The sequence below is a fragment of the Saccopteryx bilineata genome, chromosome 2 (assembly GCF_036850765.1).
Source record: "Saccopteryx bilineata isolate mSacBil1 chromosome 2, mSacBil1_pri_phased_curated, whole genome shotgun sequence".
Classification (NCBI taxonomy): Eukaryota; Metazoa; Chordata; class Mammalia; order Chiroptera; family Emballonuridae; genus Saccopteryx; species Saccopteryx bilineata.
The window spans coordinates 350,072,861-350,094,031 of record NC_089491.1 but is presented as its reverse complement, the minus strand read 5'-3'; the positions used below and the strand labels follow the sequence as shown (position 1 = coordinate 350,094,031).

The window sequence follows — 21,171 nt, the reverse complement described above, 5'->3', positions numbered from 1 at the left end:
CTTTTTCACACTTGTTTTTACGCTCATTGTTGAAGACAGTGATTCATCAACAGACACAGATGAGGACAAGCTAATGGATGGGAGTTCTGACAGTGATGAGGAGTTGTATGAATTTTATGATGAATAAAACTTGAGTTCAATAACTTTATGTAATACATTGTTTTTCAAATTTCGGGCCCCCAAATTAAGGTGCATCTTATACATGGGGAAATATGGTACCTGGTACCCAATGAGCACTCCAAACAAACCTGGTCCCACTGTGGTTTCTAAAATGCTCAGTATCTCTCCGTTGGAAACATTGACCCATCTGGAAGGAACTTTGACAGAGTTGTCCAAAACTGGTAGCAGGAGAAGTGTGAACCCAAGCCAGGCATTGAATGTCTTTGGGCCTCAGTTGCCTCATCTGTGAAACAGAGAGCATATCAACCCATTATGTGTCTGAGGCAGAGGCTGGACTGCAGCTTCCAGGTCTGAGGGGCAGGACTCAACTAAACAGTGAGATTTTGTGAGCTCACCTGTGAGTTCTCGACTGCTCAGCAAAGCAAGTGTACTTGGGAGGTGTTTCCACCTGTAAACGTTTGTCCACTTGTGGTCTTGATGCCTCTCAGGAGACCCTTTGGGGGTCCGAGGAGTAAGGTCCCAGGCCAAGTCCCTTCTACTTTTCTTTGACACCAACCTGGGCTCAGGCCTTTCTGTGAACTTCTGGTGAGACTTCCTGGACCAGTACTTGCTTGAAGGAAGATTAGCCACAGCTCAGTGCATCCTCTGGGGGTGCTGAGGGAGCACACAGCCCTGAGGGGCACACCCAAGCTGGAGCTGCTGACAGACCAGAATCCCCTCCGTCCTCCCCTCCTCCCCTCTTCCCCTCCTCCCCTCCATCCTCCCCTCCTCCCCTCCGTCCTCCTCTCCTCCCCTCCGTCCTCCCCTCCTCCCCCCTCCCCCCTCCCCCCCTCCCCTCCTTCCCTCCTTCCCTTCTTCCTCCGCCAGCCCTGTCTCTCAGGCCTCCCCCAGCCCAGCCCTTTCTTCCTCCCAGGTCTCATCCTCCTTTCCTTCTCTCCAGGTCTAACCATCCTGCTCTGCACCCCGCCTCCCAATTTGGCTGAAGGGGACAACCCCCTTTCACTCTGATCAACTCCACTTTCCTATGAAATTGAGAAAAAAAAAACACACACAAAAATCCTCATGCTCACAACACAACAAAAACAGGTTTAAACATTTTACAGGTTTCAACATTTTTCAGGCCGCCTTGTCACATCTTATCAGATCAGCCGGGAGCCGCAGGCCAGGCTCTCTGGGAGCTGCTTTGGAGAACAGAAGCTGTAACATTCCAACCAGGCTCTGCCCCGCCCTCCCCTCCCCTCCCTTCCTTCTTCTCCCCGAAGAAAGGTCCCACAGGGCTCCCCAGGATGGAGCGCAGGGCCAGCACCTCTGCCCCTTCTCTGTGCCTGGGATCTCAGTCTCTGAAGGACCCCTTCAGCTTTGAGAGTCTGCCCACACCCTTCTCTTGTGGCCTCTCTGGGCTCTCAGGATGTCTTAGTTCACCTTCTCTGAGGGCCCCATGGGATCCTGAAAGGTAACCTCTAGAAGTCGGGGGAGGAGGGGAGCGGGGGGTTGTCAAAGCCACTCACAGAAGGTAGAAACAGCCACTTGACCAGCAGGACCACGGAGTTGTTTGGAGAATTAGGGAGGGAGAGGAAGAGGGGACCACCCCCTCTTCAGAGACTGCTGCCTAATGGGAAGGAATGGCTTTCTCTTCATTTTGTTTTGTTTTCAGATATGTGGTTTTGGTTTTGTGTTTTTTTTTCCTATGGCACTGTGCACCCCTGGCCTGTAATAACCCCTTTTCCCCAAACATTCACCCCAGCCTCCCACCATTCTTTTCCTGCCACACTCATAGTGACCTTGGTCACACAGTACAAATGATGAAACCAGGAAGGGCTGACCTCAGTCCAAAGGCCCAAATTTCATCCCAGCCAACCTGGGAGAGGCCCAGCCCCTGGGTCCGGGGCTGGAGGGAGTGGCCTTTGCTGCTGGTGGCTTCGGGGGAGACTGGTCAGGCTGGCAGCCCCACCCCTGTGCACAGGAGGACCTGGACTGAAGGGTTAGATGCAGGGAAGAGGGTGAGGGCAAAAGTGGCAGAAGGAAGGAGCTGAGGAAAGGAGGAGCTTGGTGACTCACTCTGCCCAAGTGTGCTGGCCACGCCCCCTGTGGGACCTGATTAAGGATACCTGGGAAGAAGCCAGACCCGGGCGCTGAACTCCAGTGTTGGCAGAGACAGGCTCAACCATCCTGCCTCCCGCAGGGCTGCAGGAGAGCCCTCCCCACCTTGCTGCCTGAAGTTCTCTCCTGTGGGTGTGAGGTCCTGGACTCCATCCTGGTCCCCTCGCTGCCAGCGATGGCCTGCTTTCCACAGCCATCGCTGGAGTCCCTCCCTTGGCACATGGTGTCCAACGTGCCAACGTGAGCCTCCCGGTGGTCGGTTCCCTCACCCTTTCCCATGCACCCACTGCGGGATAGGAGACCTCAAGTATCATTCTGTTAGCTCCGGGACAAAGATTCCCAAATCTGAATTTCTAGCCCCTGCCTTTCTCTCGGGCTCCGGCTCTGCACCTCCAGCGCTGTGTGGATGTGCTGCCCAGAGGCCTCACTGGCCCCACAGAATTCCTGCTCTTTGTTCCCAAACCGGTGTCCTCTCTCAAGTTCCCTTTCTTGTTTGACATCATCTCCATCCACCTGGTTACCTTTGGTCATCCTTACTTCTTTCCTTTTGTCCCCCAGATCACCAGTAACTGCCCATCCTTACTCACCACCTCCCCTCTACTCCCAACGCCACCGCCCTGAGACCGGCAGCCACAGACCCCAGCGGCCTGGATGCAGGGTGCTCAGCCCCAGCTGCTCAGTGGGCTCAGCAGGCAGCCGGCCAGTGAACCCTGGCCCCTGGGGGGTTGTGATGCACAGGCAGGCCCGAGACTCCTTACTCTAAAGCAGGGGTCTCAAACTCAACTCAGCATGTGGGCCGCAGAGCAAGATCACAGCTGTTCGGCGGGCCGCACTAGGTCTACAAAAGGCAACTGTTACGCAACACTTTTCTCACTGCAGTTGAAAACAAAAAAAAAATCAGTACAACAAGCACAATCGTACATGCAGTTTACTCAGTGTCACAAAATGACCAGAAACTGTAGTTCGCATCACAACTGCTGTTAACTAAGCTAATATCTAGCTAGGATGCTAGAGAAATGAAAAATACAAGTAGGCTTACTTAATTTTATCCAAAATATTTTGAACTTCGTGGATTAGTCTGCGGGCCGCACAAAATTGTTCTGCGGGCCGCAAGTTTGAGACCCCTGCTCTAAACTCTCATGCTGGCCTTCTGACTGCTTTTCAGCCTTCAGTCTCTAGTGCCCACCCCCAGGCCCATTTGGCAGTTAGGTTTTGTCTAACAAATTAATATTCCACAACCAAACTCAAGAAAACTTCAGTGGCTGCCCAGGTTGATGATGCTCAGGGTCCTTTCCCCCTTCTCTGCTCCTTTGTGATTGCAGCTGGGGCAGACTGGCTGCTGGACCCTGTCCCAGCTCTCGTCTGGGGCCGCTCCTGCCACTCCACCCCCTCCCGCGGGATCCCCAGACATCTCCTCGCCATCCTTGGTCAGCTCAGCGGCGGCTCCTCCATGGCACCTTCTTGATCACCACTGGCTGGGACCCTCTGGCCTCTCCCTTCCAGGATGTCCTTGCTCTTGCCATGTGCTCTCAGGCATGGCAGTTATTTGTGTTCTAAGTTACAAGAGCCTCAGGACCCTCTGTCACTCATTCATGGCACCCAGACCTAGAAGTGCTTGTCGGTCTGTTACTGACAGATGCCTCCTGGTCTGGGTACTCTGTGGGTGTGGCTTAATCCACCTCCATGTTCCGAGGCCTGGCCCCTGCTCAATTTAGTCATCACTCAAATGCGAGTGAATGGGAAGGGAATGAATTTGTTTACCAGGAAAGATTTTTAACCTACTTTCCCAAGGACAGGCACCTCTAGTTACTCCATATAATTATTGCCCTTGTGGGGCCCTAATCTGCAAGGCTGGGACCGAATCAAGATGGGAAGCCCAGCAGGCCCCACTGGGTTCAGAAGCTCTTACAATTCCTTCTTCAGGGACTCTTCTCTGGAACCTGGGTTCCAGCTCAGCATGTGGACTGCTTCCATCTTCCCATTCCCTTTCCATCTCTCCCCTTCCCTTCCCATCTCTTCCATTCCCTTCCCATCTCTCCCCTTCCCTTCCCATCTCTCTCCCCTTCCCTTCCCATCTCTCCCCTTCCCTTCCCATCTCTCTCCCCTTCCCTTCCCATCTCTCCCCTTCCCTTCTCATCTCTTCCATTCCCTTCCCTTCCCATCTCTCCCCTTCCCTTCCCATCTCTCCCCTTCCCTTCCCATCTCTCCCCTTCCCTTCCCATCTCTCCCCTTCCCTTCCCATCTCTCCCCTTCCCTTCCCATCTCTCTCCCCTTCCCTTCCCATCTCTCCCCTTCCCTTCCCATCTCTTCCATTCCCTTCCCTTCCCATCTCTCCCCTTCCCTTCCCATCTCTCCCCTTCCCTTCCCATCTCTCCCCTTCCCTTCCCATCTCTCCCCTTCCCTTCCCATCTCTCTCCCCTTCCCTTCCCATCTCTCCCCTTCTCTTCCCATCTCTTCCATTCCCTTCCCATCTCTCCCCTTCCCTTCCCATCTCTCCCCTTCCCTTGCCATCTCTCCCCTTCCCTTGCCATCTCTCCCATTCCCTTCCCATCTCTTCCCTTCCCTTCCCATCTCTCCCCTTCCCTTCCCATCTCTCTCCCCTTCCCTTCCCATCTCTTCCATTCCCTTCCCATCTCTCTCCCCTTCCCTTCCCATCTCTCCCCTTCCCTTCCCATCCTTCCACTTCCCTTCCCATCTCTCTCCCCTTCCCTTCTCATCTCTTCCCTTCCCTTCCCATCCTTCCTCTTCCCTTCCCATCTCTCCCATTCCCTTCCCATCTCTCCCATTCCCTTCCCACCTCTCTCTCCTTCCCTTGCCATCTCTCCCCTTCCCTTGCCATTTCTCCTCTTCCCTTGCCATCTCTCCCCTTCCCTTCTCATCTCTCCCATTCCTTCCCTTTCCTTCCGTCCCACACATAAACAAGGGTGCCCCTAGCTCAGCAGGAGACACATGAGAACCAGATGGCCCATCCATGCCTCCTGAGTGAATGAACCAGTCAGTGGCTGATGAGAAAGGTCTATAGAGAGCTCTCTGATTCTTTGCTGGAAGGCATCTTCTGGGTTATCTAGACCTGCTCAGTGGACCATGGGACCACATGAGCCCCTTTGAACTCAGAAGCAACTCCCTACCCTTGGCCTGTACTGAGGTGCGTGCAGGGTTGGGTTGGGAAGTCATAGAGCTGTGCTCAACACCCATGAGGCCTACGTGTGCTCCAGGGAGGACCAGTGGACAGTCAAGGAAAGATGGTAGCTTGTGAATCTTGACTTAGGTCCTTCTTCTCTTGCTTCATCATAAGCACCTGCTGAGACACCAGGGTGAGTGGCCACAGGTCCTGGGCCTCCCGTGTCAGGAGCAGTGATCGCTTCAACACTCTGGGTTTCAGCTTTTTGGAAGCTCTAGGATTTCAGTGCATCAGGGCCCATGAGGCCCTGCCCCTTGCCTGTCCCACTGGACACCTGCCCCTAAATGTGTCAGATTCCCCTTATGACATCCATTAGCCATGAGTGACCTCTTGATATAAATGGAAAGGTGGTAGCCTTAAGCTCCCAGGTCAGTGCTTGACTCTTTACTTCCTGCCCATTTTTTCAAGTCTTTCCTTCCTCCCCCTTTTTTTTAAACTTTTTTTTTTTTTAGATTTTATTTATTGATTTTTGAAGTGTGTGTGTGGGGAGGAGAGAGAGAGAGAGAGAGAGAGAGAGAGAGAGAGAGAAGGAGACTGAGAAAGAGGGCGGAGAAGCAGGAAGCATCTACTCATAGTAGTTGCTTCTTGTATGTGCCTTGACCGGGCAAGCCCAGGGTTTTTTTGTTTGTTTGTTTGTTTGTTTTATTTATTCATTTTTTAGAGAGGAGAGGGAGGGACAGAGGGAGAGAGAGAGAGGAGAGACAGAGAGAGAGAAGGGGGGAGGAGCTGGAAGCATCAACTCCCATATGTGCCTTGACCAGGCAAGCCCAGGGTTTCAAACCGGCAACCTCAGCATTTCCAGGTCGACGCTTTATCCACTGCACCACCACAGGTCAGGCAAGCCCAGGGTTTTGAACCGGTGACCTCAGCATTTCCAGGTCGATGCTTTACCCACTGCGCCACCACAGGTCAGGCTTTCCTTACCCTTTTGTAAATTTCTCTCTTGCCGAGGCCAAGGTGGGTCCCCTCTGAACCCAGGATGGGAAGGATGTCTGTCCAGCACTATGCAGGAACCAGCAGGCACAGCGCCAAGCGCTGGGCATCGCAGGGTTTCCAGAAACACACTGACCACTCCAGCAGAGATGAATAACCACAAAGGAGGTGTTTTCTGATTCCTTCCCCCTTCCCAGTTCTCTCCCTCCCTCCTCCCGGCCCCAGGTTACTCCGCCCTCCCTCCCAGTCCCCATGTCTGTCACTAGTTCTTTGGGTCAGAATTTTGAGTTCTTTGCTTGTCTGAGACTAGCAGAGACGGTTAGGCCTTACCATGGAAAAAGGTGTGGGCAAGGGACCCATGACTCCCAGGAGACATGCTTGGGGGAGGCTTGGCTATGGAGCTCCCCCCGAGACTGGAGGAAGGAGTTGGTTGTGGGGGCACATGGGGGATGGCAAACCCTCTCCGGACCTCAGTCTTCCCACCTAGAGAAGGAAGGGACTAGCCCAGTGGCTCTCAGCCTGCAGCCTGCAGAGGGGCTGCAGAGGGTAAAGGAAAGGCTAAGGACGGGGCTCTAGGCCCTTGCCTCCCCCTCCACTTCCCCAACAATTTAGTCATATTTAAGTGTAAAGTCAGTGGCATTAGGTACGTTTGCAATGTTGTGCAATCATCACCACTTCTATTTCCAGAACTTTCATCGCCCCAAACAGAAACTCTATACTCTTTAATTCCTCACTTCCCCTCCCCTCCCCCAGCCTCTGGTACCCTTTCGTCTGCTTTCTGTCCTTATGAGGTCGCCTGTTCTAGGTGTCTCCGATCAGTAGTCAGACAGTCTTTGTCCTTTTGCGACTGGCTTATTTCACTTAGCGTGATGTTGTTGAGGCTTGCCGATGTGGTAGCCTGTGTCAGGACTTCATTCCTTTTTATGGCTTAATAACAGTCCACTCTCTGGCTCTGCCACATGTGTTATTTATTCATTTGTCGATGGGCACTGGGGTTTTCTCCCTTCGGGCTACTGTGGATGCTGCCGCCATGGACACCGGGCTATAAGCACCCGCGTGAGTCCCTGCTTTCACCTCTCTTGGGTCTCTACCTAGGAGTAGAATTCCTGGGTCATATGGAAATTCTGTGTTTAGCTTTTTGAAGAACAGGTCACTCTTTTTGTCTGTTTTAGGTGTAGGAGAGAATGGTTGTGTATTTGGAATAAAGGGCTAACAATTATGAAATATCCTAAACTAGATGACCCCCAAGGCCTCGCCAATCTCTAAAATCTTACCATGTTGGGAGGGTCCAAGGTCAAACTCAGACAAATTTGGGTGCAGGAGAGGCTCCCTGATTGGTTGTGGGACTGTAACCCAAATGATTCCTTAAGGTGAACGTGGTGGGGACAGCACAGCGTGCAGCCCCTGCATCATAGAGCCACAGCAGCCAGCAGCAGAGAGCTTGCTGCTGGGTGGGTGGCTGGATCTGTAGATCAACAATGCCATCGTCTTTGGGCAGGACACACTCATGGCGCCCTTTTGGTGTCTCATCATATGTTCTGTAAATCAGCTCAGCCTCTAGGCTGACCTGAATTCTTTGGTTAAAAGTTTTATCTCTGCTCAGTGCTCACCACGCAGGCCCAGCTTCAGCCCCCTGGACGGACTGTGTTGTTGGGTAGAGGTGAGTAGCCCGAGCGCGGGGTAGAGGGAGTCGATGAGGCTGCGCACCATGTTTAAGTCCAGCCTGTTTGGAGAGGGGATTTTGCCCTGAGAAATCAACATGGAGGTCTCACAAGCAGCCTGTCCCTTGCTGGCACCTGCTGCCCATCCGCCTGGCTGCCTGGGTCTGTCTCTAGCCCAGCTGCATGGTGGGTGGTTGGGGTGGAGGATGAACTGTCTTTAGCGGGAAAGTAGCAGAGCTCTTGGGCAGGGCAGGGCCAGGAGCCGAGTATAAATAGCTGCTGCCCAGCTGGGAAGGCCTGGCAGTGCCCTCCACCGTCCCCCTCACCAGCTGCCAGCGCCAGGCAGGACCCTAGATCCCTTGGGAGCCTAGCCGTTGTCTCGGGTCCTAACTGTAGGAACTTCCTCAGCGGAACTAAGGAGTCTTGTTCTGTGTGTAGGTGGAATCTCCGGATGCCTTGCGGCCTGGGGAGTGGGGACGAGGGCGCAAACTGTGGGGTGAGCAGACTGGCCTCTGGGCAAGAACTCGGCCTCATGCCTTCCCCTGAGAGTCAGCAAGTACCTGTCATGTGCCTGGCCTTCTGGTAGACCAGACATGCTCATGTCTTTGTGTGTTTGTGTGCGTGCGTGCGTGTGTGCACGTGTGTGCCTGTGTGTGTTACGGTGGAGGTGCTGAGGGGGACGGGAAGGAGACACAGCCTCTACCCTCAGGAAACCCGCACTAGCACACCCAGGGGGAATGAGAAACCAGTCAGTTTAGCATTTTGGGATAAAAAGGTTTGAATAAGGTAGAGACAAAATCCATAAGGAGGAGAGATTACTTTTGTGTGGAGCCCACAAAGGTCTTTGGAATGGAGGTGACCCAGGAACCAGAGGTCGAAGGATGGGTAAGACGCGTGCAGGGGCTCAGCAGCGGCACTCCGGGTGGCAGGCTCAGCGTGTGCAAAGGCACCGAGGTGTGCAACAGGCGGCTGCAAGCCACTTGGCGGCCTGGACAAATCTAATCAAAGCCACTCACACTTCGGTACGAAGAATTGAGGAGAATGAGGCTCACTCTGTGACCTGCCCCAGGGCACCGTGCACTTCAATAATGGGGACAAGGAGCCGTGAGTTAAATTAACTGGAATCTGTGGTGGTAGAGTTTCAGACATGAGCATTGTGTGGGTAGCTGGTCCGGTTCAGGGGTGGCAGGGCACGTTTGGGGGAGGGCAGCTGTCCTACAGAAATCAATCCCATGGCCACAGCCTCATTAGCCCCAACACCAGCCGGCAGAGCTAAACCCTCATCTGCAGAGGCCCTTGCTAATTACCAGCAGGATGTCCAGATCTGAGGCTCAACCCTTGAATGGAGCATCATGGAAACATCTTTATACCCTTGCCTTTGCCCTTTGGGTCACCTCTAACAGTCAGCCAAATCGCACGTCTGTCTAGCCACCCCAGGTAGGACTGAACTGCCAGGCAAAGGGCCGACTCTGCTCTGTTCCGAGGCATCCTTCCCAGTGGTGGACGGGAAGGGGCTCTGAAGTGTGATGTGTTCCATTAAGTCAGTGATGGGAGGGCAGGAGGAATGCGATTGATGACAGAGCAGGGGACAGAGTGCTAGGGACAGCCCCTAAACACATGGTAACCACAACAAACACCATTTACTGAGTACTTCCTACGTGCCACGTGTTTTATATCATCTATAATTCCCATTATGTCTATTTAACAAATGAAGAAACTGAGACACGGGGAGGTTAAGAAAATTGCTAAGAGATCAACAGCTAGAAAATGCCAGAGCTGGATTTGAACCAGGCAGCCTGGCTGCTGGCTCCTGGCTCCACAATTGGTTGGATCTGGCAGCATGAAGGGGACAGACAGGGTTTGGTGCAATGAGGGAAATGAACTCACCATCTCTGAGGCTGGGTGTTATTCTCAGAGGAAACCACACTTGGAGTTGGACATACGCAGGGTCTGAATTCTGGCAACTTCCTTCTGTAAGTCACCCAACCTTTCTGTGCCTCAGTTTCCTCATCTGTAAAATGGGATGACAGCACCAACTCACAGAACTGTTGTGAGGATTAAATAACATAAGATGTATAAAGTTTTTGGCATGTAAGAGCTCAATAAATGGTTGCTGATATTATTGCTAGTGTTGAATGTGACTGCAGAGGACAAGCAAAAATCTGCTTGGGTTGTAGGAAGGACTCAGCCAGCAAGGGCTTGGTGACTCTCAGGGGAGAGGAGGAGACCATAGCATCTCCCTACAGGGAGATGTTTCGGCAGCAGCTCTGGCTTTTCTGGCCAAGCAAGCCATGCCTGCCAGTGCCCAGTCCTCGGGGGGCTAGGCAGGCTGCCTGGGACCTTGCAGGAGGGAACTGGTGAAACCAGGAAGCAGGGAGCCCCCTTGGAGGGCTGGGATGAGGAGCAGTCTCACCAACTGGAAATAAAACACCAGCAGGGACTTACCCTCAAACCCCCTTCCATGCACTGGTGGCCACCTAACCAAGCTCTGTACATCTGGTGTATGGCCTTGGGCAGGTCACTTCTCTCTGGGAGCCTCTGCCTTCTCATCTGTGTAATGGGCTTTGCACTCTCTTAGGGCTCCTCTCATAGGTTCTGATTCTGATCCAAGGCTCAGCCTCCCACTTAGGTTGAAAAGGTACCCAGGCCTGCAGAGGTGCTTGACAGGTGCAGGGCAAAGGCTGGGAGAAGAAAGAGGAGGAAGAAAAATAATAGGGGGATGGGGAAAGGAAGGATTCCTGAGTACCCCTCGGGCTCCACTTTCATCTTTCTGGGCGAAGGGAGGCTGGAGCCTTGGGAACCCAGCTTGGCTGGTGAGCAGACCAATAAATGGGGAGTGACATGAGGCAAGCGCTCCTGGTGCCAGAGGTGATCGTGGGACAGGCCTGCCCAGGAAGAGTGTGCAGAGGGGATGGGAGGCCAAGCTAATGGAGAGCGTGGGCACTGCAGGGCCAGTTCACACCTCTAGGGACAGGCAGGGACCAAGGGACCTGTGGTGGGGAGATTGGGGAGTACTCTGGCCAAAGGGGAGGGACACCAAGCTGTGAAATGGGTGCCAGGTCTCCCCACGCTGCACAGGGATAGTCAGGGACCAGACCCAGGTAAGGGGAGGGGGCAGGCAGTTACCACCACCCTCCTTTACAGAGGCCCTCGTGGCTTCCCATTCATGACCAAGCACAGCTGTGGCCATGGGGGTGTCAGGGTCCTCTGTCTGACCTCATCTCCCCTCTCCAGCCGTTTCCACATAGGGATTTGGGTCCTAAATGTCAGAGGAGGGAGTGGGAAAGGTTTCTTTCCAGGGGGTCTTGCTGTGGAACCCCCCTCCCAGGATGGCACTAGGCTGAGCCATCTGCACTGAGCCGTGGCTCAGTTCCCCTCCCCAGTGATTGCAGGGCTACTGGGACAGGGCTGGGTGTGCTGGTCAAGGGCACATGGAGGGTAGCCTGAACTGAGAGGGAGGCTCAACTCTGACACTTCGCAGTCCCGCAGATCCCTGGACTTGGTTTCCTCATCTATGAAATGGGATGATGACAATGATAATGAAGTTCCTATCTCACAGACTTCCTGTGAGGATTATATAATGCAAACAGTCAGAACCAGCCCAGCACATAATAAGCAATAGAGATTTGTTATCATTATTAGTACACTAACCTGTTTATAACTGTAAATAGGACAGGGCAGGGCAGGAGCAGGCAACCTGCAGTGCCCTGTCAAGTGCCATGTGCTCTGTGCCCATCAGGAGCCTCTGGTCTGCCCTGCTGTGTCCCACCTTGGCATGGGTGGGCTCAGTATTGAGGCCCAGGGTGCAGATAGGTCGGGCCTGCAGCCACTCCCCTCTCAGGGCCCAGACAGGCGCTGCCCAGAAGGAAGGGTGGCATGGTCGGTTTGCCCCATGGGCACTGGAGTCAGAAGGCATGGAGTCCTTAGCAGTTCTGTGATCTGGGCTGTTTCTCAACCTGCAAGGCTAAGCCACCCGAACACAAGGCTGCTCTAATGCCCCTCCTATGTCCTAGGGCAGTTATAAGGATTCAGTCAGGCAAAGCCAAGGCAAAGACTCAGCCCAGTGCCCAGCACGAAGGAGTTCAGGAATAGCCCTCAGTGGTAAGTCAGGCCTGCAGGTTGCCCTTCCTTCTAAAAGGGCTTGAGGCTCAAGATCTGGAAATGTCTCATATACAAACAAGTAGAAAACAGGGGCTCGCCTCTCTCCTCTGAAAACTGAGACCAGAGCCAGCCCAAGGTGGCACCACGCCCCTCCGTGGTGCCCCTCACAAGCACACAGTGAAAAGCTATTAAGTGGCAGGTGTTTGGTTCATCCCTGTGTCTAGTCTAGTCCAGAAGGTTTTTGTATGATATTTCCTGATTTGCCCCGAGGGTCTTCTGGACCCTCTTCCCAAAGTATTCTCCATCACTTTGTGTGGGGGACCCGACTGCTGTGTGCAAGCTCCCTGTAGGGACTGAGGGTTCTCCGCTTTTTCTGAGACGGGGCTGAGGCCCTCCTCCCATTAGGCTTGAATTCCTTTCATTGAAAGTATCCTGTGGCCCCCAAAACCTAGATTTCCTGGGAGGTTGCCCATACCAATGCCTTCAACGCCCATCAGGGAAACGGCCCAGAACCTGCGAGGGACTTGACCTGGGCCCCCAATACTGTCTTTCCAATGCTGGGTTCTTTTCATGGTATTGCAATGGTCCTCAAGGGTGCCCACAAGAGATTTCTGCTGGTCCCATGCCCTTGCAAGCTGGAGATGTCCGTCTCAGCGGGCTGACTTGGTTATCAGAGCTCTGCCGTTTGAGGGCAGTATTTAGGTGCCAGATTTCTCAGGTCATGGATTTAGACTCACAGGCATTCTGTTGGTCCACCTACCCCAGAGGGCTAGTGAGGAAGAAATGATGCCCACGATGGTCTGTGTGCTTTGTGCTTGCAGTGCCACTGTTCTCTGTGTGCCCACAGGTCCCTGGCCCTGGGCCAGCAGTACACGTCCCTGGGCTCTCAGCCTCTGCTCTGCGGCTCCATCCCAGGCCTGGTCCCCAAGCAACTGCGCTTCTGTCGTAATTACATCGAAATCATGCCCAGTGTGGCGGAGGGTGTGAAGCTGGGCATCCAGGAGTGCCAGCACCAGTTCCGGGGCCGCCGCTGGAACTGCACCACCATAGATGACAGCCTGGCCATCTTCGGGCCCGTCCTTGACAAAGGTACTGTCTCTGGGCGAGTTAGGAGGTGAGTGGGGGTGGGTTGGGGAGACCATCAAGATGAAGTGACTCTTCCATCTCAGGGTGCCTCAGCTCTGAGCCCAGGGTCCCTGGAGAGGGTGATAAAACTGGATGCGACCTGGACCTCCACAGAAAATGGGGCAGGTCCTTCTCTGAACCAAGCCAGGCTGTTGCCATGGCTGCCACATCTTCCAGGTGCTGCTGGGGGCTGGGCAGCCTTGAGGTGCTCTAGGATCTTGAGATCCAGGAGAGGCTAGGAGGCTGCAGCTTCCTTCCCGGCCAGCTTGCACAGTGGTGGCCCCAGGCTTTGATGTGGGCATTTGTGACTTTTCCCCAATGCTGTGTTAAGTGCTATGCAAATGTAGCTTTGGGGTGTGGTGGGGGCATTGTCACCCCTATATCTCACTCACATAGAAAATTCTGGAGCTGAGAAAGCTGCGTGGTGGCAGCGGCACTGTGTTGCTCCCAAGCGCTTCTGTGAGGACTTTCTGTTGGTCCCCACGGCCCTGCAAGCGGGATATGCTGTGGATCGTGGCGGGGCTGCAGGGAGCGCTGGCCTCGGGGTAACTTTCCAGCCATCTTGCAACCTGGAAGCCTAACTGGCGGCACTTCAGATGAAGGGAGTCACACTATTGGCTTTCAAATGTGAAGGCACCTGGCGAGAGGGATGAGGGAACAACTGTTTCCTAGGAGGGGACTTTGGGACTGGTGAATTCTGGACTGGAGATGAATAACTATGAGCAAACGGCAGTGTCCAGGAATTTAATGACCCCAGCAGGGTGGGGGTTACCTTGCTTTTCCACAGCAATTTGAACCTTCCCATCACCAACAAGGCTTTGCCACCCAAACCCGCGAGCCTGGCCCTCCTCCTTTTAAAAGAGCTGCATTTACAGCCTAAAAGAAAAGAGATCTGAAAGACAGAGGGGGTCATGGGGGGGGGGCTATTGGCAGGAAACGGGTGGGGAGAAGCTGACCGCCCCCCATTTTAGAGTGCAGTCCTCCTTAACCTATGCCTCAGGTTCGCAGAAGAAGTCCGACCGATAGGCTATTGTCATGGGGCCGAAGGGCAATTAGCGAATCAATGGATGATGATTCTGTTTACGCTTCTGTTACCAAAGCTAATTATTCCTTGTTTACATAAAAGGTTTGGCCTCTAATTGGGGCCAAGTGGCGGCGGTTTGCATTTCAAACCTGATTTTGCTGGTGTGTGAGTCTCACCGCCTTCCGGTGCCCCACCTCGGGCCAGGTAGCGCTTAATCAAACAGCCTGGCGTCTAGACGCGCTCCCTAAAAGCGAGACTCACCTTCTCGTGGCTCTTCCCCTCTCGGGACATTTAGCCAGTGAAAATCGGGTCTTTGAGCTTATTACCCATTCACGTCTGTGTTTCAAGGTTTAAATCACCATTGTAGGTTCTAGAACATGCTTTCATTTCTAAATTGCAAGAGGGCAGTTCTGTGTTGAGGGAGGGGGTAGTAAGTCAGAGACTGGGAATTTGGGGAAAGCTAAGAAGTCTCCGGGAAGAAGGCCCCCGCACAGACGTGCGCCCCGGTGTCCAGAGCCGGCCGCCCCGCACCCTGCTGGGTGGGCTGCCACGGGTTAATCTCCGCCACCGCTTTGAAACCAGGGTGGCGGGAGTCGGTCGGCTCGGGGGCGCGCATCTTCCGCGGAGGCCGGGGACTGACTTCCAAGGGTGGGGCCCCAAGGAGCGGGGACCCGGGCGGGGTGTGGGGCGCAGGGGTCGCAGAGCGGGGTGTGGGGCGCAGGGGTCGCGGAGCGGGGGGGCGCAGGGGTCGCTGGCCGGAAGGCTGAGGACGTGGCGGCGGGGCTGCGGTGGCGGCGCGGCCAGCCCGAGAGCGCTCTGCCCGGGCGGGGCCGAAGACGGGCGCCCGGAGGGGTTGAGGCGGCTTGAATAGGGCCTGAGCGCCGCCCCCCACCGCGCAGCCCGGCCCCGCGCCCGCTGCGGCCGCCGCGCCATTCACACGCCCTCTGGCCATTCGGCGCGGCGCGGGGGCGGGGGGCGCCGCTTCAATGGGGATTTCGCCGGCCGGCGCCGGGGCCGGGGGCGCGGCCCGGCCGCGGGAGCCGCCCGTTGCTACGCGGTGGCGGCCGGCCCGGCGGCCCAGGCCCGGCGGCCGCATTATGCGGGTAATGCGGTGTGACACCGCGCGAACAAAGGCGGATTGAGCGGCCCAGCGGGCCCCGCCGGACGGGGACCGGCACAGCGGGGCTGTCAGCGCCGCTCCCAGGCTAATCCCTGCCCCGCCCCCGCGGCCCCCGCGGCCCCAGGGCTGGGAACCCAGCGCGGCCCGGGGCCTGGGCGCCGCCGCCGCCGCGAGAGGTCGCGAGTCCGGCCGGAAGCGGGGCTCATGCCCTCTGCGCCCCGCGCCCCCGGCCCCCGGCGCTGACGAGTGGGAAAGGGCTGGAATTGCGGCAGTGGGGGCGACCGGGTTCGGAACCAGGGCGCCGCGCCACGGGCCTGGGCCGCTCCCTGTCCGCAGGTCGCCCTTGCTGCGCGGGCTCCACCGCGCTGACTGCACGCCTTGCACTCCCCTCCCCACTGCTGGGGCACAGGGTCGGGCCCTCCCCCTGCAGGTGGCCTACGACAGCGCTGGGGCCTCTAAAGAGTATACTAGGCACCCTTGTCTGTGTGGCTTTGGACAGGTCACGTCCCTGCTCTGGGCCCTTCACCAGTACGGAAAGACTGTTGGACTGCAGGTCTTTCAGGCCTTGGCCTCTCTAATCGTCAGTCTTTATCTGTACAATGGGCCTATAAGACTTCCTTCCTCATAGGGTTTAAAAGGATTAAATGGATATAGAACCTGGGGGCAGAATCTGGTGCCTACTGAGCACCCAAAGGTGGTTATTACAACGAGGTTGAGGGAACACACACTGAGTGTTAGCACTTCTACACTGGACCCTGGAGCAGAGCCAGAGGAACTGCCCTATGTCCCCCTCCTCCCAGGAAGGATTTGGTATTCTCAGCCCCAAATCTTGTTCTGGTCTGGGTGGAGAATGGGAAGGGAGACTGAGATACCATCCACCACTCTCCTGGTCAAGAACTCCAGGCAGAGGGAAGTTGTTCCCATTCTGTGAAGAGGGAACTGAGGCTCAGGAAGGGAAAGGGTCTGCTCTTAGGTGCATTCAAGTGGGGAATGAGTAGTTCTTGGGTAGGTTTAAGTTGTTGGTTCCCAGGCCTTCTTCCTCACAGACCTCAGGCTCGTGCTGGGGTCTCTGGAGTTTGGGGAGGTGGAGGGCATGGGGTCTGGGCTAGAACAGAGAGAAAGGCCACCTAATCCTTTCAGCAACCTGCCAGAGCTACTGTTTCCACCCTTGTTTCTAACAGACTGTCCTGCCCGATATTAAGCCCCCGGTTTAATCAGTAGCAGCCGTGGCCTGTTTGCTCATCTGTAAAGTGGGGATATCCGCCCTGGGCTGGGCCAGCCAAAGCGGGTCTGATGGGTACCCGGTTCCTCCCTTTTCCCTCCCAGCTAGTGAGCCCTCTTTTCTGGCTGGGGAGGTTGAAGCAGGGCGGCCACGTCCCAGGACCTAGCATGAGTGATGTTTCCCAACTCCCTCCACGTAGCCACCCGCGAATCGGCCTTCGTGCACGCCATCGCTTCAGCTGGCGTGGCCTTCGCCGTCACCCGCTCCTGCGCAGAGGGCACCTCCACCATCTGCGGCTGCGACTCCCACCATAAGGGGCCGCCGGGAGAGGGCTGGAAGTGGGGCGGCTGCAGCGAGGACGCCGACTTCGGGGTGCTGGTGTCCCGGGAGTTCGCAGATGCGCGTGAGAACAGACCAGACGCTCGCTCGGCCATGAACAAGCACAACAACGAGGCAGGCCGCACGGTGAGTTGCAGCTGCTCTTGTTGCGACCCTTTCTGGGACCCCCTTCCTGACCCTGTCCCGACCCCTCCTGCCTCAACCCTTTCCAGCTGCCCTTGTGCAGCCAGGGCTCCTGCTCTGCCTCTTCTCCACCTCGGCCAGGCTTGGCTTCCACACACCCGGACAGCCACCCTTTCTGCTCACTGTCCTTTACTCTTGGACTGTCCCGGGTCTCCGCCTGCTGCAGGATGCATCAGTGGGGAGTGTGGTGAGCCCACCCAGCAGGTACCGGTAGCCCATCCTGTGCGTTCGGGCTTCTTGTGTAGGCCCTGGGCTTGGCTTTGAGCTCAGCTTCCACCCCTTCTTATGGTTGTTTGACTTAGGGTGAGGCACTTATGTTCCCACCCTCGGTTTCCTCATCTGTTAAACATGGATAACGGTTTCTAATTGTTACAGCTTTGAGAAATGGATGTGATTTCTGCTGAAGCTTGGGGTGTGGAGGGGAGGGAAACAATAGTTACCCTTCTTTGGGTTCGTGCCTTGGTAGGAATAGAGAAGGCTCTATTCCTGGCCCAGGTGGGAATAGAGAAGGCTCCAGAGATGGGGCTGGGCAGGGCAGAGCAAGAAGGTCTAGGTGCGCTTCCAGATGAGGTCAGTGTGGGGGCCAGTTGCTACTCCTCTTTCCCAGACTATCCTGGACCACATGCACCTCAAGTGCAAGTGCCACGGGCTGTCGGGAAGCTGCGAAGTGAAGACCTGCTGGTGGGCCCAGCCCGACTTCCGCGCCATCGGTGACTTCCTCAAGGACAAGTACGACAGCGCGTCCGAGATGGTGGTGGAGAAGCACCGCGAGTCCCGCGGGTGGGTGGAGACCCTCCGCGCCAAGTACGCGCTCTTCAAGCCGCCCACCGAGAGGGACCTGGTCTACTATGAGAACTCCCCCAACTTTTGCGAGCCCAATCCCGAGACGGGCTCCTTTGGCACCAGGGACCGGACTTGCAATGTCACCTCCCACGGCATCGATGGCTGCGACTTGCTCTGCTGCGGCCGAGGCCACAACACAAGGACGGAAAAGCGGAAGGAGAAATGCCACTGCATCTTCCACTGGTGCTGCTACGTGAGCTGCCAAGAGTGCATCCGCATCTACGACGTGCACACCTGCAAGTAGGGAGCCAGGTAGGGTGGCGGGGAGGGGAGCCCGGGGGTTCTGCTTCAGGGCCTGGGTTTGCCCACCTCCACTTCCTGACCACCTGTTCTAGTTCTCAGCCTCCAAAGACACAAGCTCCCAAGTGTGTGCTCTTGAGGCTGCAAGCAATTGCTTAAAATTCTTACACGTGTTAGTCAACCGTGAGCCAGGTCCAATTCGTGTTCGGCCACAGGCTCATTATTGAGCATCTGTGGAGACAGAGGAGGGGCACTGGGGCTGGAACTGGGACACCTGATCTCTGGTGCCAGCTCTGCCCGTAACTTCTGTTCCTTCACTTCTCTGGGCCTCAGTTTTCTTACTGTCAAATAAGGAGGTTAAAACACTTGAAACAGTAGACAGAAAAGTTTCTTCTACAAACCCTGGGGCAGCGTCATTTTGCACCCACCTTGAACTTAGAGGGCAAGTTTTTGCACAAGCGTAAATCCTACCAGCCTTAAGGAGGTGGGTGTGGGGAAGCTGTGTATAAGCCCATATCCTGACAGATCTGAAGCTTGGGTGGAGTGGAGTGCACTCTCGCTGAGTTTATGGATAGTGATGGGGAGGAGGAAGGAGTCAAGTTCAGAGTGATGGTGGTGAGTAATCAAGGGATCAAAGGCTGGTGGATTATGTTGCCAAGCTTCCCAGAGGTGGCCCAGCGTGGGAGACAGTGTGCCTGGCCCTCAGATCCACAGGTCTCTAGGATAGGTCAAGATTGACCTAGGGTGATCCCAACCTTGGAGGTAAAAGGTTTTGAGGCCAGTGTGCCCTTTCTTCCTTTTCTCTAATCTGGAGAAGGATCCTATATACAGAGGCATGAACCTCAGCCCAGCTTCCACCATTTGCCAACCATGGAACCCAGAGATGATAGTCTTTTTTTTTTTTTTTTTAAACTAAATGAGGGGCGGGGAGGCAGACAGACTCCCGCATGTGCCCCAACTCAGATCCACCTGACGGGTCCCTTCAGGGGCAATGCTCTGTCCATCTGGGGCCATTGCTCTGTTGCTTGGCAACAGAGCTATTTTAGCACCTGAGGTGAGGGCATGGAGCCATCCTCAGCATCCAGGGCCAACTTGCTCGAACCATTGGAGCCATGGCTGTGGGAGAGGAAGAGAGAGAGAGAGAGAGAGAGAGAGAGAGAGAGAGAGAAAGAAAGAAAGAAGAAGGGAGGGGAGTTGTAGAGAAGTAGATGGTTGTATCTCCTATGTGCCCTGACTGGAAATCGAACCCAGGACTTCCACACATTGGGCCAAAAATCTACCACTGAGCCAAACAGCCAGTGTTGAGAGCTGTGTCAGAGAGTACCCCATGCAGTTCCACACAGGGCACTTCGGAGTTGGGGCACATGCTTATGCTGGGTGAGACTGTGGGAGGAATGTGACATTATGGGGAGAGCTCTGGTTGAGGGGTGATTCACTCAGTCTATCTGGGAAGCCCTCTGTATAGCCCAAGTTGGGCACAGAGTCTAGAAAGTTAGACTTACCAGTTGTGGAGACTTGAAGCCCAGTTTCCTCATCTGTGCAGACGTGGTGATAGTGGGAACCTTGCAGAAGTTTTATGAGGCTCAAGTGAGCAGAGATGTGACTATCTGAATATAGTATTAATAGAAAGTGTGGTAAAAGACATCAGGGTGCTGTGACATGAGGGTGGTCATCATGCAATGAAATGGTGTCATCACTTGGGCAGGTTCATATACTGCCTTTCAAAATGATAGAAGAAAAGTCAGTGAATGAGAGAGAACTCAAGAGGCTCTTTGTGGCCTGACAAAATGGAAGGAATGTTTGAAAGCACAGTGGCCACCCTCTTCTGATGTCCACTATGGCCACAGGCAAGTGTCCCCGCTACCCATTGGGACGTAGCTCTGGTCCTTCTGGGGGGAGGGGGAAGAACCAGAGCTTTAGAACACTCACACTAGACAGAGGACCATCTGTTTAGCCTGCTCATTGCACAGATAGGGACAATAAGTCCAGGTCTCTGCCTCCACAAAACCCCGTATGTGGGTCCTGCAGAGGTCACAGCAGTATCCCAAGGCCCCACTGGGGCCTCTAGGGTGTCAGTGATTCAGGCCCCTGGCACTCTGTTTCAGCACCTCCCCTGCCCTGGTGGGCAGCAGAGATAAACAATCCGCTAAGCAGAGAAGGAGGTGCTGGGTTGGCCCTCAGTGTCTGGAAAGTCCCGCCTGCAACCCCCATATTAATACGGATCCTAAGAATCAGTGCTCTCCATCAGCCATCTGTCTCCCCATTTCTGAAATAGAATGGTGTGTTTCTAGCCTTAGGGAAAGTGCTAGACATGGTTTCAAGATGCCATGTCCAGGTGTATCGTAGCCCCAGGCCCCTCCTGTGAGGACACTCTGGAGCCCCCGCTCTGGGACAAGTGGAGAATTTGCTCCCAATGTGGTGGTCTTTTGTTGAGTGATTCTGGGCAAGCTGCTTTGCCTCTCTGAGCCCAGCCTTCCTCATTTATGAACTGAGGATAAGAACTATGTCCCTCGCAGGGTTGTTGTATGGACTAGAGTCTGTGACACCAAGAGCCTGGCACATGGCTCAGATGCTCCTGAGAAGGCAGCAGATTCCGGGCTAAGCTGACCTCCAAGGTCAGCTTTCCCCCAGGCCTGCTGCTTGGTCAGGAGCCATAGGCTGGGACCCTGTGGCCTCCTCTTATCCTTTCACCCACACTGACACTCGGCAGGCAAAATGGGAACTTTTGAAACAGGATGGCAGGGATTGCATAGGACAGAGCCTCTTGCTTGTCTCTTAGGTATTCGGCCTTGTCTCAACAGTGCAGGTAGGAGAGAGGAGACCGAGGCTGTGCACGCGTGCGTGTGTGTGCGCGTGTGCGCGCGTGTGTGTGCACGCACCAGCTTTATGCCACAGGACGGCCAGTCTTCCTTATGGGGAAAACATCCTTTCCATCACTTGTAGCTTTTGTCCAGTGACTCAGGCTAACCATTGATTTTT

General features: G+C 55.1%; 1 protein-coding gene across 1 annotated transcript in view; it reads left to right on the top strand.

Annotated features, from left to right (window-relative positions):
- Positions 1-21,171, top strand: part of WNT3 (Wnt family member 3) — a 51,357-nt gene that overhangs the window by 27,524 nt on the left and 2,662 nt on the right. The window contains exons 2-4 of the mRNA XM_066255324.1: positions 12,944-13,185; positions 16,787-17,052; positions 17,717-18,204. Coding sequence (XP_066111421.1) covers positions 12,944-13,185; positions 16,787-17,052; positions 17,717-18,196 — 988 coding nt within the window. The 3' untranslated portion in view covers positions 18,197-18,204. The remainder of the gene's footprint in view (positions 1-12,943; positions 13,186-16,786; positions 17,053-17,716; positions 18,205-21,171) is intronic.